Source organism: Lacerta agilis, chromosome 2, assembly GCF_009819535.1.
Source record: "Lacerta agilis isolate rLacAgi1 chromosome 2, rLacAgi1.pri, whole genome shotgun sequence".
Taxonomy (NCBI): Eukaryota; Metazoa; Chordata; class Lepidosauria; order Squamata; family Lacertidae; genus Lacerta; species Lacerta agilis.
In genome coordinates, this window is record NC_046313.1 from 113,077,499 (window position 1) to 113,094,148 (window position 16,650).

The following is a 16,650-nucleotide window of genomic DNA, read 5'->3' on the forward strand; positions in this document are numbered from 1 at the left end:
CCTCAAAAAACAGAGCTTTTCCCTTTGCAAAAAAGCTGCAAAACTTTTAGCTGATCCTCAAAAAACCAGGGCTTTTCCCTTTGCAAAAAAAGCTGCAAAACGTTTAGCTGATCCTCAAAAAAAACAGGGCTTTTGGAGGAGGAAAACCAGAAAAAAAAATTCTTGTTCCCTCCTCTAAAAACAAGGTGCGCCCTATGGTCCGGTGCGCCCTATGGAGTGAAAAATACGGTAACTGTTTCATATGATTGGCTTTTCGGACTGATGAAGCGTGTAATTTATCAAAATAGAATTGTACATATATCTATTTCATGTTTACAGTATCTCCAGGTCTTGTCTTTCAAACCTCTTTGCCTTGGGTTTTGAAACTTAAGAAGTAATTTTCAGAACCCACCTTATTTTTCTGATTTTAATGTGCTTGAAATATCACGGTTTAATTGCTGCAACTCGCCCTTCACCCTTAAAACTGAAAAAAAAATCATTTATTTATTATATAGGCGTGGTTTAAGATTATTATTCTTATTTATTAAATTTGTATAAAGCCCAAGGCAAATGTATTATTATTTTTTTGACTCAAGGAAATATTCATGGGGGGGGGACGGGACAAGTACAGGTTCACAATAGCACAAACGCGTGCAAAATACACGATCACACTTATTTACTTATTTGGTTTCTTACTTGCCCTTCGCCACAAGGGTGGGATACAACCATATAAAAATACAAGGTTAAAATCAGCTTTAAACGATATACCTATAGAACAGGCCGGGTGTTGCAACTCCGGCCGATGATGAAATCCGCATGACAAAAATGCCAGACGCAACTCTGGGAGAAGGGAATTCCACAATTTAGGGGCTGCTGCTGCAAAGGCCCTGTCTCAGGTTGCCACGCCCCAAACGTCTGGCAGCAGAGCAGGGTCCCCTCTGCCCATTTCAACACTCCAGAGAGTCTGTAGGGAAGGAGGCGGTCTCTCCGATATTTAGGGCCTGCATCATTTGGGGCTAACCCCTGGGCTTATGTGGCTCCTCCCTTGTGAATTTTTTCATGCCTAGCCAGGGTGGAGTGAGTGCCGAAGCTTTTCCCGCAGGCGGAGCATAGGTACCGCTTGGCCCCCACGTGCGCCGCCCGCTCGTGGAGAACGAGCTGGGTCCGCTGGCCAAAGCTCTCCGCGCAATGGGAGCACTGGTGCGCCAGCTTCTCTCCCGCGTGGGTCTTCTTGTGGCGGATGAGGCCTGGGCGGGAATGGAAGCTCTTCCCGCAGTGCGGGCACGCGTGGGGCTTCTCGCCCGTGTGGACCGTCGTGTGCGCCAGCAACACCGACCGGTAGCTGAACCTCTTGCCGCAGGTGGCGCACTGGTGCGGCTTCTTCTCGCCCGTGTGGATCCGCTGGTGCACGAGGAGGTGCGAGTTGCAGCTGAAGCGCTTCTCGCAGAAGGAGCACCCGTACGGCCTCTCGCCCGTGTGGGTCCTCTCGTGGCGCGTCAGGTCGGAGATCTGGACAAAGGTCTTCCCGCACGACAGGCACATGAAGGGCTTCTCCCCGGTGTGGGTGCGCTCGTGCATGAGCAGGTTGGAGTTGCAGTTGAAGCGCTTCTGGCAGAAGGAGCAGCCAAACGGCTTCTCCCCCGTGTGGGTCCTCTCGTGCCGCGTCAGGTCGGAGACCTGGACGAAACTTTTGCGGCAGTAGGCGCACTTGAAGGGCTTCTCCCCGGTGTGGGTCAGATTGTGCCTCAGGAGGTTCTGCTTGCGGTTGAAACTCTTCCCGCAGTCGCCGCACCGGAAAGCCTCTCCTTGGAGGGGGGCCCTCTCGCGTCTGGGCCGAGAGACGCTCTCCACTGCTGTTCCCGGGGGCTCAGAATCCTGCCGGACCTCTGGACAGTCCAATCGGCCGTATTTCTCGTCACATTCCCTCGGCTGGTCATCAGAACCTGTCAGAATGGGGAAAAAACATTCAAAGCCATTTTGTTAGTCTTCACTAAGGGGAAGACTTGTGGGGTCTGAACTGGTGAAAGGCCCCAACTAAAGAAGAACTAAGGGATGCGGATGGCGCTGTGGTCTAAAGCACTGAGCCTAGGGCTTGCCGATCAGAAGGTCGGCGGTTCAAATCCCTGCGACGGGGTGAGCTCCCGTTGCTCAGTCCCTGCTCCTGCCCACCTAGCAGTTCGAAAGCACGTCAAAGTGCAAGTAGATAAATAGGTACCGCTCCAGCGGGAAGGTAAACGGCGTTTCCGCACGCTGCTCTGGTTTGCCGGAAGCGGCTTAGTCATGCTGGCCACATGACCCAGAAGCTGTACGCCAGCTCCCTCGACCAGTAAAGTGAGATGAGCGCCACAACCCCAGAGTCGTCCGCGACTGGACCTAATGGTCAGGGGTCCCTTTACCTTTACCTTTAAAGAAGAACTGGTGGAATATGCATAGCTTGTGGATCTAACATATAGAATAAGAGAGCAAGAAGAACATACGTTTATAGAAGATTGGGAAATGTTTACTGAATATATGGGGAGAAACTATGTACACTTGAAAACGCTGGCAGCATTAAGATACAGTGGTACCTTGGTTCTTGAACTTAATCTATTCCGGAAGTCCGTTCAACTCCCAAAACAGTTCAAAAACCAAGGCGCGGCTTCCGATTGGCTGCAGGAGCTTCCGGTACTCAAGCAGAAGCTGCGTCGGAAATTCAGCTTCCAAAAAAAGTTCGCAAACCGGAACACTTGCTTCCAGATTTGCGGTGTTCAGGAGCCGTTTTGTTTGGCAACTAAGCCGTTCGATAACTAAGGTACGTCTGTAAATTCAACAGCGTAAACAAGTTTTGATGGGTATATTAATGGAATACCGAATGGTTTAGTTTATGTAAAATATGCAGGGATTCATTATATGCAAACTGAACCATGGAAGGAGAAGGGAAGTCATGGTCATGTTAAGGTTGTTTAATGAATATTTCAAATTGTAAAATAGAAAACTTAATAAAAATTATACATGAACTGGTGAAAAGTGAAAAGCATTGCAAAAATACACAAAAAAATTACACACTACAGTGTAATACCCTAGTAAAAAAATATTTCCTGTCATTATTTATCAATGCAGGGGGCTGGATTAGATAACAATTGGGGGTCCCTCCAACTGTACAATTCTATGAATGAGTTACCCAAGGATGGGCATTTTTTACTAAAATTGTTCAGGGTTGTTGAAGCAAAAAAGGGATTGTGGAGAGTTCCAAAGGCATGCTTTAGTTGAGATTCCTGCATTGCAGGGGGGTTGGGCTAAATAACCGCCGGGGGTCCCTCTAAACTCTGCAATTCTATGATTTTATGATCATTCCAAACTGGGTGAATCGGAAGCAAAATGGCAATTGCAGTTCAACATAAGCAAGTGTAAAGTGATGCGTGTTGGGGGGTGGGGGGAATACCAAATTTCATATCTGTCTGTCTATGCAGTTACTGGGTCTGAACTGGCGACGATGTACCATAAACAAGACCATGGGGCTGTAGTGGATAGTTTGATTAAGATGTTTATCCAGCGTGCAGGAGAAAAAGGAAATAAAAGGGGGAAGTTCCATAAACAGCTTTGGCTCCGGCCTTGCCCGCCTCCAACTTTGGCTCCCTAAATTTTCTTAAATACAAGGTGTGACTGGAAAGTTGGGTGAATGGTCACAGAAATCGGACAGCGAGAAATATTCAAACATACAATCGGCATCGGAAACCCACGAAATGCTCACAATTGTGAATGGAGACGATGCCGTAACTCGAAAGACAGCGTGTGAGCAGTTTAAGCATTTCCGTGAAGGGCGGCAAACCATCGAAGATGAAACTCAGTCTGGCAGACCACCAACAAGCAGAAAGGCGGCAAATGTCGACAGAGTTCGTGAGTTATTGATGTGGGATCGTTGTTTGTCCGTCTGAATGATGGCGGAAGAATTGCATGCATATTCTGCGTGAAATCGTTACTGAGGTTACTGAGTTGTTCCCCCCCCCCTCCATATTCTCTTGATCTGGCCCCACCGGATTACTTCCATTTTCCAAAACTGAAATCTGCACTGAAAGCAGGGTGGATAAAAATCAATGATTTTTTTTTTTTTAATCGGATTTTTTTTTAAATAAAATGCTTTTTGAGGAAAATATATTACCATCCAAAGGTTATTCAATCATGAAATAAAGATTAGGTTTTTTTAATTATGTAGAATAAGGCTGTATACGTTTAATTTTTTTGGTAAATAAATTCCATTAATCCATTCACAATGTCATTTATGCTCTTCCAGAGGTTTTTGTAAGATTGTTGGGCGGTTTCTCTGCCTACAAGATATTATCACAGATGCTTGGTTTACTTTTGCAGTTCTCAAAACTGAATTTGACTCAGCAGAGATCACATGCCTCTTCTTCACAGCAAAAATGTTATAACATGAACAGAGTTGAGAAAAAGACCTTAATCCTATTGTTCTACAGAATCAACCCCTTCAGTGTTAAGTTTCAAGAAGTTCAGTGAATAGAATAGAAACAATATATTTCTGATTGTTTGGAGTGGAATGGATCTAATAAATCTATTTAAATTGTTATTATTAAGGTAATGATTATTTTTCTCCTTCCTAAGTACAACAGAAAAGTTGTCCAAATATGAATGATTAACCTATTAAACTGGGGATAAAAAAACTAATATGAAAAGTTGTTATTCTAAAAATCTTCATCTACTTGCATATTAAAGCCTTACTGACTAGTGATTTAAATAATGATTTAAATCGTGATTTAAATCAGTTTGATTTAAATCAAATTCACCCTGACTGAAAGGGCACAGATTTGTCAACATTTCACACGTCCAAGCTGCCGTGACGAGGGAACTGAAAGCAGGACGAGAAGAGGACTTCTCCAGAAGTTTCTAACAGTTCTACAAACGTTGTCAGCGGTGCGTTGTGTCAGAGGGGGCCTACTTTGAAAGCCTCTAAGGGACCTTCAAAAGGACGCAGGTAGCTCTGTGGTTTAACAGAGGTTAGGGCTTGCCGATCAGAAGGTCGGCGGTTCGAATCCCCACGATGGGGTGAGCTCCCATTGCTCGGTCCTTGCTCCTGCCAACCTAGCAGTTCGAAAGCACAAAGTGCAAGTAGATAAATAGGTACCACTCCGGCGGGAAGGTAAATGGTGGTCACATGACCCGGAAGCTGTACGCCAGCTCCATCGGCCAGTAAAGCGAGATGAGTGCCGCAACCCCAGAGTCGTCTGCGACTGGACCTAATGGTCAGGGGTCCCTTTCCCTTTAAGGTCTGTATGTTTTGAATATTTCTCGCCATCCGATTTCTGTGACCATTCACCCAACTTTCCGGTCACACCTTGTAGAATAAATCACTGGCTTCATCCCCCAAAAAGATCACCCCTCGAGGGGGTGGACAAAAAAAAACAGTAGTTCCCTAACCCTTCATCCTGTCTCTTACCAGGGCGGGTTTGTTGCTGGGCAGCGATTTCTGTGTTGTCTCCTCCACAAACCAAGGTTTGTTCATTGCTCTCCGGACAAGATTCCCGCTGCTCCTCTTGCCCAGGCTGACTTCCTGGGAGGTCTTCCTGCCTGTGACTCGGGGGGACATCCTCTTCCGCTGGCTCCGCAGATGTTCCAATTGGATCTGCCTCCTTCAAATCCTCTTCTGCACGTTTCTCCCCCTTCCTTACATTCATCCAACCTTTCGTTGCTGGAGAAGAAGAAGAAGAAGAGGAAGAGTTTGGATTTGATATCCCGCTTTTCACTACCCGAGGGAGTCTCAAAGCGGCTCACATTCTCCTTTCCCTTCCTCCCCCACAACAAACACTCTGTGAGGTGAGTGGGGCTGAGAGACTTCAGAGGAGTGTGACTAGCCCAAGGTCACCCAGCAGCTGCATGTGGAGGAGCGGAGACACGAACCCGGTTCCCCAGATTACGAGTCTACCGCTCTTAACCACTACACCACTCTGTAGGAAAGAAGCAGGGAGGGGGAGTCATTCACTTGGGTGTAAATGGAAATGTGGAATTAAGGAAGGAAGACCGGGAAATTGCCATTGTTTGCCAGTTCATTTCCAGGATTAAGGAGCTCATCATCAGGGGCATAGCAAGGTAAATTGGTACCCGGGGGCAAAAAAAAAATTGTCCCCCCCCCCCCGGCATGGGAAGGTCAGGTGGTACCTAGTGCGGAAAATTTCTTGTCAACCCCTCCCATTGATTTCCCCCCCTGCAAAAAATGGTTTTAATTATTTCATATTTTCTTACAAAGGAATAATAACAAGTAATAATAATTAAAAACTTTTATTTATATTCCCACCCTCCCCAGCCAAAGTCGGGCTCAGGGTAGCTAACACCAGATACATAACATTGGTACAGTGGTGCCCCGCTAGACGAATGCCTCGCTAGACGAAAAACTCGCTAGACGAAGGCATTCGTCTAGCAGAAGGTTGCCCCGCTAGACGAAAAAGTCTATGGGGCTGCCTCGCAAGACGAAAAAATTTCATCTTTTTTTTTCGTTTTGCGGAGCGCGGCTGCCATTGCCGCTCCGCAAGACGAAAAAACCCGCTAGACGAAAATTTTCGCAGAACAAATTATTTCGTCTAGCGGGGCACCACTGTATAAAAATCAAACAATAATTAAATTACCTCCTAAAAACATCTCAAAATCAAATTAAAGTATAATTAGATGGCTTTCCACAGGGTTAGGGTTGGGAACAGTAAAGTATTCTCTGAACTGAAATTTCAGCCTTTATGACATAGGAAAACAGCCAAGTGAACAGCTATTTTGGTGGAGGAGGGTCAAGATATTAACCGATATGCATGAAATTTCATATATAGCTATATAACCCCTAGTATAGTAAGATAAGACCTTCGGAGCAGGCATTAAAAAAAAATTCAATAGGTTTTTTTTCTCAAAAAAAAAAATTCCTTCATAATTTGTCACCCCCTCCATTATGCTCCCCCCTTTGCTACGCCCCTGCTCATCATGCTACTGCTTAAAGCCTTGAATGAGGAGAGCGCAAAATATGGTCTGAAGCTCAACATCAAAAAAACTAAGATCATGGCCACTGGTCCCATCACCTCCTGGCAGATAGACGGGGAAGAAATGGAGGCAGTGAGAGATTTCACTTTCTTGGGTTCCATGATCACTGCAGGTGGTGACAGCAGTCACGAAATTAGAAGACGACAGCTTCTTGGGAGAAAAGCAATGACAAACCTAGACAGCATCTTAAAAAGCAGAGACATCACCTTGCCGACAAAGGTCCGTATAGTTAAAGCTATGGTTTTCCCAGTAGTAATGTGTGGAAGTGAGAGCTGGACCATAAGAATTGATGCTTTGGAATTATGGTGCTGGAGGAGACTCTTGAGAGTCCCATGGACTGCAAGAAGATCAAACCTATCCATTCTTAAAGAAATCAGCCCTGAGTGCTCACTGGAAGGGCAGATCCTGAAGTTGAGGCTCCAGTACTTTGGCCACCTCATGAGAAGAGAAGACTCCCTGGAAAAGACCCTGATGTTGGGCCAAACTGCGAGAGGCAGTGAAGGATAGGCGTGCCTGGCGTGCTCTGGTCCATGGGGTCACGAAGAGTCGGACACGAGTGAATGACTGAACAACAACAAAAATATGGGGCGTCTTATACACAAAAAAATACGGTATTTAAGAATCTTCAAATTCCTGTAATATAAATGTTGCAGCTGGGGGGGGGGGGGGCAGAATACAGCCATAGCTGAAGCCAAACCACAAACCTCCACAAGCCCAAAATCTAAACCCACAAGCAACCTTACCCAACAGCTCAGCATCCCTGCTGACTTGCTCCTCTTTGGCCCGCCGGTCAAACACACTCCACCCGGGGTCAGACAAAGTCTGTTCCACCTCAGAGGACTCTGCTGCTGCTGCTGCTGCCACCACCTCTTCTGCTGGAGTCAGGCCCTGAAATTGCACCAAGGATCTCTTTTTAGGGTAGAGAAACAAGATGAGACTGAGAGGATGACTCCTATGCATGTCTCCAATGTCAGCTCAGAGCCACGGAAACCAAAGCACTTACTTATTGGAGTAACAAATAAATCATGTTGAAATATAAAAGGATGTCATGTAGAGGAGGGAGAAAGGTTGTTTTCTGCTGCTCCAGAGAAACGGACACAGGGCAATGGATTCAAACTACAAGAAAGAAGATTCCACCTAAACATTAGGAAGAACTTCCTGACAGCAAGAGCTGTTGGACGGTGGAATTTGCTACCAAGGAGTGTGGTGGAGTCTCCTTCTTTGGAGGTCTTTAAGCGGAGGCTTGACAGCCATCTGTCAGTAATGCTTTGATGGTGTTTCCTGCTTGGCAGGGGGTTGGACTGGATGGCCCTTGTGGTCTCTTCCAACCCTATGATTCTATGAAAAATAAGCTGGGGGCGCAAGAATCGGAAAGGGACAAATCAACGTATGTGAAAGATGTGCAGCCATGCACGAGAACAGTGAAAGATGATGATTGGAGCAATTACAGCAAGCTTCGGATTTTGCAATGTGTTTCAATAACTGATATATGCATACATTAAATGTATACAACATAAAGCCCCTCATTCCAATATGCTGCAATATGTCAGGGTTGCCATACGTCCGGAATTTCCAGGACATAGCCGGAGTACTGCAGTCAGAAGCAGTGTCCGGGCGCAAATTGTTGAAAAGTCCTCAAAAATCCAGACGTATGGGAACCTTTCTTGGAAGTCTAGAATTTCCTTTAAAATAGCTCAAAATAGCTCAGCTTTAGCCAAAAAGAAAGAAAAGCTCAACAACTTTGCCAAAAGTTTTTGAAAAATCGCAACCAAAATGGCCAAAGGGCTGGAAACAATGCCTTATGAGGAACGGCTTAGGGAGCTGGGTATGTTTAGCCTGGAGAAGAGAAGGTTAAGAGGTGATATGATAGCCCTGTTCAAATATATCAAAGGATGTCATATAGAGGAGGGAGAAAGGTTGTTTTCTGCTGCTCCAGAGAAGCGGACACAGGGCAATGGATTCAAACTACAAGAAAGAAGATTCCACCTAAACATTAGGAAGAACTTCCTGACAGTAAGAGCTGTTGGACGGTGGAATTTGCTGCCAAGGAGTGTGGTGGAGTCTCCTTCTTTGGAGGTCTTTAAGCGGAGGCTTGACAGCCATCTGTCAGGAATGCTTTGATGGTGTTTCCTGCTTGGCAGGGGGTTGGACTGGATGGCCCTTGTGGTCTCTTCCAACTCTATGATTCTATGATTCATGGCAACCCTACAACATATAACGCTTATGACAGCACCTTACGAACTCATGGATGATTTCATGAGATTTGTTTCAGAACCTGTGAATGTTAAGGGAAAAGAAACAGCAATGTGGTTTCCTGGGAAATGTTCTGATGCCCCTTTTCTACCACCCCGTTCTCTCTGCCACCCTCTTTATGGAAAAATACATTTTCAGAAATGGACAGGGGAAATTTCCCACCACAGAATGCCATCTGGACCTCTTCCCTTCTACATCAGGACAGGTTAAAATCTTCTCTGCCCTGATCCCAGGCTGCTCAGGATCCCCCTCCCCGCCACACCTGTGGTCGCTGCCTCACGGCCTCTGGCTGCCTCTGCAGGTAATCCTCGGCCAGGGCCACCGCCTGGGAGCAGGTCTCCGGGCTCCGTCCCTTGACCCAGTTCTGGACCTCCGCGGGCAGGATGGTCAGGAGCTGTTCGAGAAGCAGCAGCTCCAGGATCTGCTCCTTGGTGTGTTTCTCCGCCTTCAGCCACCCGTCGCAAAGCTCCAGCAGCCGGCGGTGAGCCCCTCTCGGCCCCTCGGCCTCCTGGTAGCAGAAACGCCTGAAGCGCTGGCGCCGAGTCTCCCTCCGGAAGCTGTCCCATTGCAAGATGGCCGCCTTCACTTTCCCATAATCCTCTCTGTCCCGGCCCTCCAGCCGGCTAAAGGCCCGCTCGGCTTCCCCACTGAGGGCTGGCAGGAGCCGGGCCGCCCACTCCTCCCGGGGCCACCAGCAGGCTTTGGCCACTTGCTCGAAGGAGGCCAGGAAGCCTTTGGCGTCGTCCCAGGGGCTGGGCTCCTCCGGCAACTGGGGGGCTCCCAAGCCAGAGTGGGGAGACTCCAGGGTCCTCAGGAACTCCTGCAACTGGGCTTCCCAGTGCCGGTGCAGCCCGTCCTCTGGCTCCTGCTTAATCTGTTCTCCGGATCTCCGGTTTTGTCCTCCAGGGCCGGGGGTCTTCCCTGCTCCTGCCACCCTTTCCCACACAGGCGGCGCGACGTCCATTTCCTCGCCAGCCACTCTCTCGCAGTCTCTAGGTTAAATAAGAGGGGAATGGGGTCAGGCGCAACAGCGGCCGAGGCTGCCACGAGGCGCTTCTCCTGTGAGGCAAAAAACAGAAATGAGAGACAAACAGAGATTCCCCCCCCAATGCCCCGAAAGTTCCAACATTCAGCAGATTGGCTACTGCGTCTCTTGAGCCTTCAAAAACCACCTTCAAGATCCCAATAATTTAAGTATCAGAATTCCCATACTTACACAAGATCCCGATAATAAAACTCCCATCGTAGTGGAAAGGTCAACCTGTCCCCCTCATGCCTGAACCTACTCTAAACACCACTCTTATTATTATTTATTGATTTTATATTCTACCCTAGAATATAATCATAGAATCATAGGGTTGGAAGAGACCACAAGGGCCATCCAGTCCAACCCCCTGCCAAGCAGGAAGCACCATCAAAGCATTCCTGACAGGTGGCTGTCAAGCCTCCGCTTAAAGACCTCCAAAGAAGGAGACTCCACCACACTCCTTGCAAGCAGCAAATTCCACTGTCGAACAGCTCTCACTGTCAGGAAGTTCTTCCTAATGTTTAGGTGGAATCTTCTTTCTTGTAGTTTGAATCCATTGCCCCGTGTCCGCTTCTCTGGAGCAGCAGAAAACAACCTTTCACCCTCCTCTATATGACATCCTTTTCTATACTTGAACATGGCTATCATATCCCCCCTTAACCTTCTCTTCTCCAGGCTAAACATACCCAGCTCCCTAAGCCGTCCCTCATAAGGCAGCATCGTTTCCAGGCCTTTGACAATTTTGGTTGCCCTCTTCTGGACACGTTCCAGCTTGTCAGTATCCTTCTTGAACTGTGGTGCCCAGAACTGGACACCACAGGTCTCAGGGCGGTTCGCAGAAAAGATCACAACATATATTATCAGAATAAAAAATAGCAACCCAACAACACACACCCCGTGCCGAATACTAGGAGGTTTTTGGAAGCATTCCGAGTGAATTGGCACCGATGGAAAATCAAACACGTACAGATCCCTTAACTTGGCCTTTTTTCGCAAGTGGGGCCAAGGGTTCCCCATTATTATTGCATCATACTTACATTATAAGAACATTAACTTACAACTGCACTATAACTATTTACAAATGGCAGTCATACGAAATTGGATCTGTGCAGGAAGCCCACATTTAACTGGTGCAAATTCAGCTTTACACACCTGGCAATTTTATTTTTATTTGTAAAGGGGGTAGAAAGACGGCAGGCGTCGGGGGGGGGGGAGAAAAAAGACTTTGGCAATCCCATTGAACCCAATATGTTTATGGATAGGCGCACTAGGGCAAAAGATTCCGGCATTCCAGGGGGTTGGACTAGATGACCCTCATCCGCCATGGCCAGCATGGGTATGATGGGAGTTGAAGTCTAGCAATAAACGCCCTGGACTAAACTATAGCACAGCTACTCCTTTGGAAACTATTAGGAAACAAACTGTTATGGCACACACTGTTACTTTAAGTATGACTTCAATCAACTTTCAATAATGTATAAATCCCTGTATAACTCTCAAAGGCCCCATCTAGCAAATTATTTCAAAATACTAGACAACGCCAAACACCGATGGGCTTTCTCCAGGACTCGCTTTAACGCTCTCCCGTCAGCCCACCTAGAGGGACGATTCAACAAGATCGCGATCGAACAAAGATTGTGTCCCTGTAATAGAAATGAGATAGAAACTATTGGGCATGTTATTTTACACTGCCCATTATATCGAGATTCAAGAAAAGAGCTGATTGAACCGATTCTGAGGACACTGCCTGGTAGCATAGACTTCTCCTAGCAGATAAAGACCCCGAAATTACCAGGGCTGTGGCAAAGTACTGTTACATCGCGACTAGAATCAGACGAGTAGTGATGTCAACAATAGACTTCAAATTTTAACCCCGATGGAACGATAATAGTTAGCAGAGACCAATGAATTTAAATTTTAAACACTAAACGGCTGAAATTTGGCTTGGGTGTGGGCGTCGGTTTTATGAATTGGCCCGCATGTCTGTTTTTGTTTGTGGCATAACACAACTTACACTAATATGTGGTTTTATAAATTGCTTTCTGGTCCTTGACCGTAATAAAGATTTACTTACTTACTGTTACTTTAAAGTCCTTTCGAAGTTCTAAGTAGAAAGGCTAAGTATACATATGTTGTTTGAAAAATTGTGCGTGATGGGCCAATGGCTGTAATAATAAATATCTATCTACCGGTATCTATCTATCTATCTATCTATGACGCACACTCGTTTGCCTCTTCCTTCCTTCCTTCCCAGCTAGAGACCTCCTGCTTCTGCACTCCCACTCACCTTGTCCCTGTTCCTTCCACGGACTTCCCAAGACCACAATTGAGTCCATCTAGTTCAGTACTGCCTACACTGACGGGCAGCGGGATAGGGAGCCCTGCCTTATCAGGAGACGCCGGGGATCGACCCTGAAACCTTCTGCCTGCAGAGCGGATGCTCTACCCACTGAACCTCAACCCCCTTCCCAAGGAGCGCACAGGAAGCCGCCTCCTACGGGGATGCACCGTTAGGTCCGCCCAGCTCAGCACCGTCCACACTGACCGGCAGCTGCTCCCCAACACAGCTGGCGGGGGAGGGAGGAAGAGCTCGCTCCCAGCCTTACCTGGAGGCGTCGGGATTTGAACCCGGGTCCTTCTGCACGCAAAGGTGTCCTCTCTGCAACCAACTCCCAACTAGAGAGCTTAATTAAAATAAACCAGTTTCCGGAGGAGGGCTGGCTGGGAGGAGGAGGAGGAGGAGGAGGAAAGCTCAGCCCAGCTTTGCAAAGGAGCACGAATCAAAGCGGAGGAGCGCTTTGTTTCCATTGCACAACTTGCGTCTCACTCCGGAGTGAAGCCGGCATGGATCGCAGGCGGTTCTGCAGAGGGGGGGGTCCTTTCTAACCTCCATATCGCCATTTCCAGGGAGGGAGGGAGGGAGGGAGATCCCCCTCCCCAAATCCTGGCTCTGCACCCACCCCCCAAAAAGCCCCCGGTGCAGCCTCTTAACAGCCGCATACTTCCGGCTCTCCGTTGAAAAGGCAGGACAACCGATGGAGAAAGTGGGGGGGGGGAAGCGGGTCTGATATTCTGTATAAAACACTCACACAACCGATTCACCTATCCCTTTGGCCCCCTATATGGCGGCGCAGGCACTTGGGAGCCGGAAGTGAGCATCAAGCCGCCCTAATGCTTTCCCCCTACCCTCTTTGGCCAAGGAGCCGCTACCTTTCATTGAGCGCAGGAAAATGCTCTCTATTGGTCCGCCTAGAGCAGTGTTGCCTGCACGGACCGGCAGCAGCAGTTCCAGACCGGTGACGCCCTCACCTCTTTGGAAATGCTGCGCCTTGACATATGGAGCACAGCAGGCTGCCCCGGTACTGAGCCAAACCATGGCGTCCATCGGGATCAGTATTGCCCACACTGACTGGCAGCAACTTCCCCAGGTTTCATTCAGCTCTACCTGGAGATGCCAAGGCAAAGCAGGCGGTCCTCTGCCTTTACAGGGATGTAGCGAGCTGCCTTATTCCGAGTCAAACCATTGGTCCACCTAGCTCAGTAGTGCCTGCACTGACTGGCAGCCCCTCGCCGGGATTTCAAAGAAACCTTCTGTCCCAGCCATACCTGAAGATGCCAGGTATGCATGCAAAGCAGGGTTTCTCCCCCTTGGCCCTTCCCCAAACACTCCACCCATATATTCCCACCTACTTTTTCTCTGCCCCCAAATCTATGGTCATTTGGGGGGTTCCCTACCTTAAGAGGTTATCCCCAGTGGTCTGTGTGTGTGTGGGATTTTTTCAAAGTATTTCTCTTTCCTCTTGGTTTTCACGTATAGAATCATAGAATTGGAAGAGACCACAAGGGCCATCCAGTCCAACCCCCTGCCAAGCAGGAAACACCATCAAAGCATTCCTGACAGATGGCTGTCAAGCCTCTGCTTAAAGACCTCCAAAGAAGGAGACTCCACCACACTCCTTGGCAGCAAAATCCACTGTCCAACAGCTCTCACTGTCAGGAAGTTCTTCCTAATGTTTAGGTGGAATCTTCTTTCTTGTAGTTTGAATCCATTGCCCCGCGTCCGCTTCTCTGGAGCAGCAGAAAACAACCTTTCTCCCTCCTCTACATGACATCCTTTTATATATTTGAACATGGCTATCATATCACCCCTTAACCTTCTCTTCTCCAGGCTAAACATACCCAGCTCCCTAAGCCGTTCCTCATAAGGCATCGTTTCCAGGCCTTGGACCATTTTGGTTGCCCTCCTCTGGACACGTTCCAGCTTGTCAGTATCCTTCTTGAACTGTGGTGCCCAGAACTGGACACAGTATTCCAGGTGAGGTCTGACCAGAGCGGAATACAGTGGTACTATTACTTCCCTTGATCTAGACGCTATACTCCTATTGATGCAGCCCAGAATTGCATTGGCTTTTTGAGCTGCTGCATCACACTGTTGACTCATTGTTGTATCTATGTGGGGTTTATTGCCTGCTTGCAGGTTCGGTTGTAAGATAAAGCAGTTAACACATTTATTATAGGGCTGCCATATTTCATAAAGTAAAAACCAGGACATCCTGAAAGTTGCTGAGCTTTTTAAGACAACCCCCAAAGTTTGTTGAGCTCTTTTCTACTAAAATGGCAATTTTTCGATTGACTAGCCAGGACAGATCCAGGACAAAGGACCACCTTTCAGAAATTTCCCCCCACCCCGGACATCAATTCCACCTTTAAAATCCCAGTAATGTCCAGGGAAATCCCTATTAAATAATAATATTTAAGAACATAAGAACCTGTAAATATTTACAGCTAGCGAAAGCTACTGGAAGGGTAAGAGAAAAATTAAAACAAAGAGTCCACAAAGAGTGGGAAATGTTTAAGGAATATATGGTGAATAATGGCGTAGGAAGATTCCTCTTAGCAGAATTAGACTGAACCAGATGAGAAATTAAATTAGAATCAGTAAAGAGAAAAAAGGAATGAAAACAAAAATGCATAACTGTGCGACAAATTTAGGTAAAGAATATCAAATACAGCGAGACTAATTGGGAGTCTTTTTATTTGACAGCAAGAATGTTTTAAACTTTGGAAATTATGTTAAGAAATTTTCTTTTCTTTGATTTTTCTTTTTGTGGGTTTCTCTTGTTACTATTATAACCTTTTTCTTTTTTGTTTTTCTTCTTTAACGTGTATCATCTTTATTGTTGTTGTGTTTGTTATTTGAGTGAATGTTTTTAAAATAATAAAGTATTTTAAAAAAAGAACCTGCTGGATCAGGGTTCAATGGCCCAACTAGTCATGGCAAGGGTGCCAACTTGAATAAAATATTGTGTGTGTGTGTGTGTGTGTGTGTGTGTGTGTGCATGCGATGATGCGGTGCAAATACCACATTCAAATGGCAATGCTCATCAATTTTATTTTGTTGTGGGGACCGAAGAGGAAGAAAGGCCCCTAGGGGTTGGCTCCTATGAGTCATGGAATCAGAGAATTGCAGAGTTGAGAGGGATTCTGTACCTGTGGGAATCCTGCAAGCAGGACCTGAGCATGAGAAGCCTCTCCCTTCTTGTGGTTCCTAGCCATCAATAGCCCACTCCTCCATGAATTTGCCCAATCCTCTTTGGAAGCCAGCCATCCTGTGGGGGGTAGTTCCACGGTTTAACTGCGTCACACGAAGGACTTTCTTTTACCACTGTTGCGGCTACATTCACAACTAATCTCGCAGCCCGGCCATCTGACAAAGAGGGAGTGATGGAAAATCTGTTGTTTATTACTATCACATTACTTTAATAGCCCCCACCAAAAAAAGTATTAATTGAAATAAAACACACACATGAAGATGATGTATAGGTGGTATTTAACACCGGTTAAGCTGGCAAAAATGTATCAAGGACAATGTCACAAATGCTGGAAGTGTAAGCAAGTAGAAGGGGCATTTTTTCATATGTGGTGGACGTGCCCGAAAGTAAGACTTCTGGGATAAGATATATAATGAATTGAAAAAGGTGTTGAAGCCTTTTTACTGGGTATTTTAAACCACGAAATCCCAAGAGAAGATAGAACAGTCTTTATGTATGCCACAACAGCAGCAAGAATCTTACTAGCTAAAAACTGGAAGACAGAGGAACTACCAGCGATTGAAGAATGGCAGATGAAAATGATGGACTATATGGAGCTCGCTGAACTGACCGGGAAACTCCGAGACCAGAGGGATGAAACGGTGGAGAAAGACTGGATTAAATTTAAAGTATATTTAAAGAATTATGCTAAGATTTCTATTTAAAACAACCAGGAAGAAATAGATAGGCAGCAGATATGGAAGTTAGATAAGAAGTAGTTATAGATGAAGTAATGTTAAGGCGTTAAATTAAGAGAAAGTTGTTTTTTTATATTAACATTAGATTATA

General features: G+C 46.6%; 2 protein-coding genes across 2 annotated transcripts in view; both read right to left on the reverse strand.

Annotated features, from left to right (window-relative positions):
• Positions 1 to 16,650, reverse strand: part of LOC117042477 — a 46,244-nt gene that overhangs the window by 13,125 nt on the left and 16,469 nt on the right. Inside the window, exons 5-9 of the mRNA XM_033142023.1 lie at positions 12,769 to 12,837; positions 9,506 to 10,235; positions 7,734 to 7,878; positions 5,411 to 5,662; positions 1,018 to 1,922 (exon numbers count right to left, since the gene is read on the reverse strand). Of these exons, the coding sequence (XP_032997914.1) occupies positions 1,018 to 1,922; positions 5,411 to 5,662; positions 7,734 to 7,878; positions 9,506 to 10,235; positions 12,769 to 12,837 (2,101 nt within the window). The remainder of the gene's footprint in view (positions 1 to 1,017; positions 1,923 to 5,410; positions 5,663 to 7,733; positions 7,879 to 9,505; positions 10,236 to 12,768; positions 12,838 to 16,650) is intronic.
• On the reverse strand, positions 9,408 to 12,941 carry LOC117042800 (SCAN domain-containing protein 3-like). Its single transcript, XM_033142451.1, has 2 exons — positions 12,877 to 12,941; positions 9,408 to 10,235 (listed from the first exon to the last, which is right to left on the reverse strand). Exon 2 carries the CDS (start codon positions 10,205 to 10,207, stop codon positions 9,482 to 9,484), a length of 726 nt encoding a protein of 241 aa, XP_032998342.1. The 5' UTR covers positions 10,208 to 10,235; positions 12,877 to 12,941; the 3' UTR covers positions 9,408 to 9,481.

What these genes read in the sequence shown, in the direction of transcription:
- LOC117042800 (XM_033142451.1), bottom strand. Translation starts at nt 10,207, where the DNA reads ATGGACGTCGCGCCGCCTGTGTGGGAAAGGGTGGCAGGAGCAGGGAAG.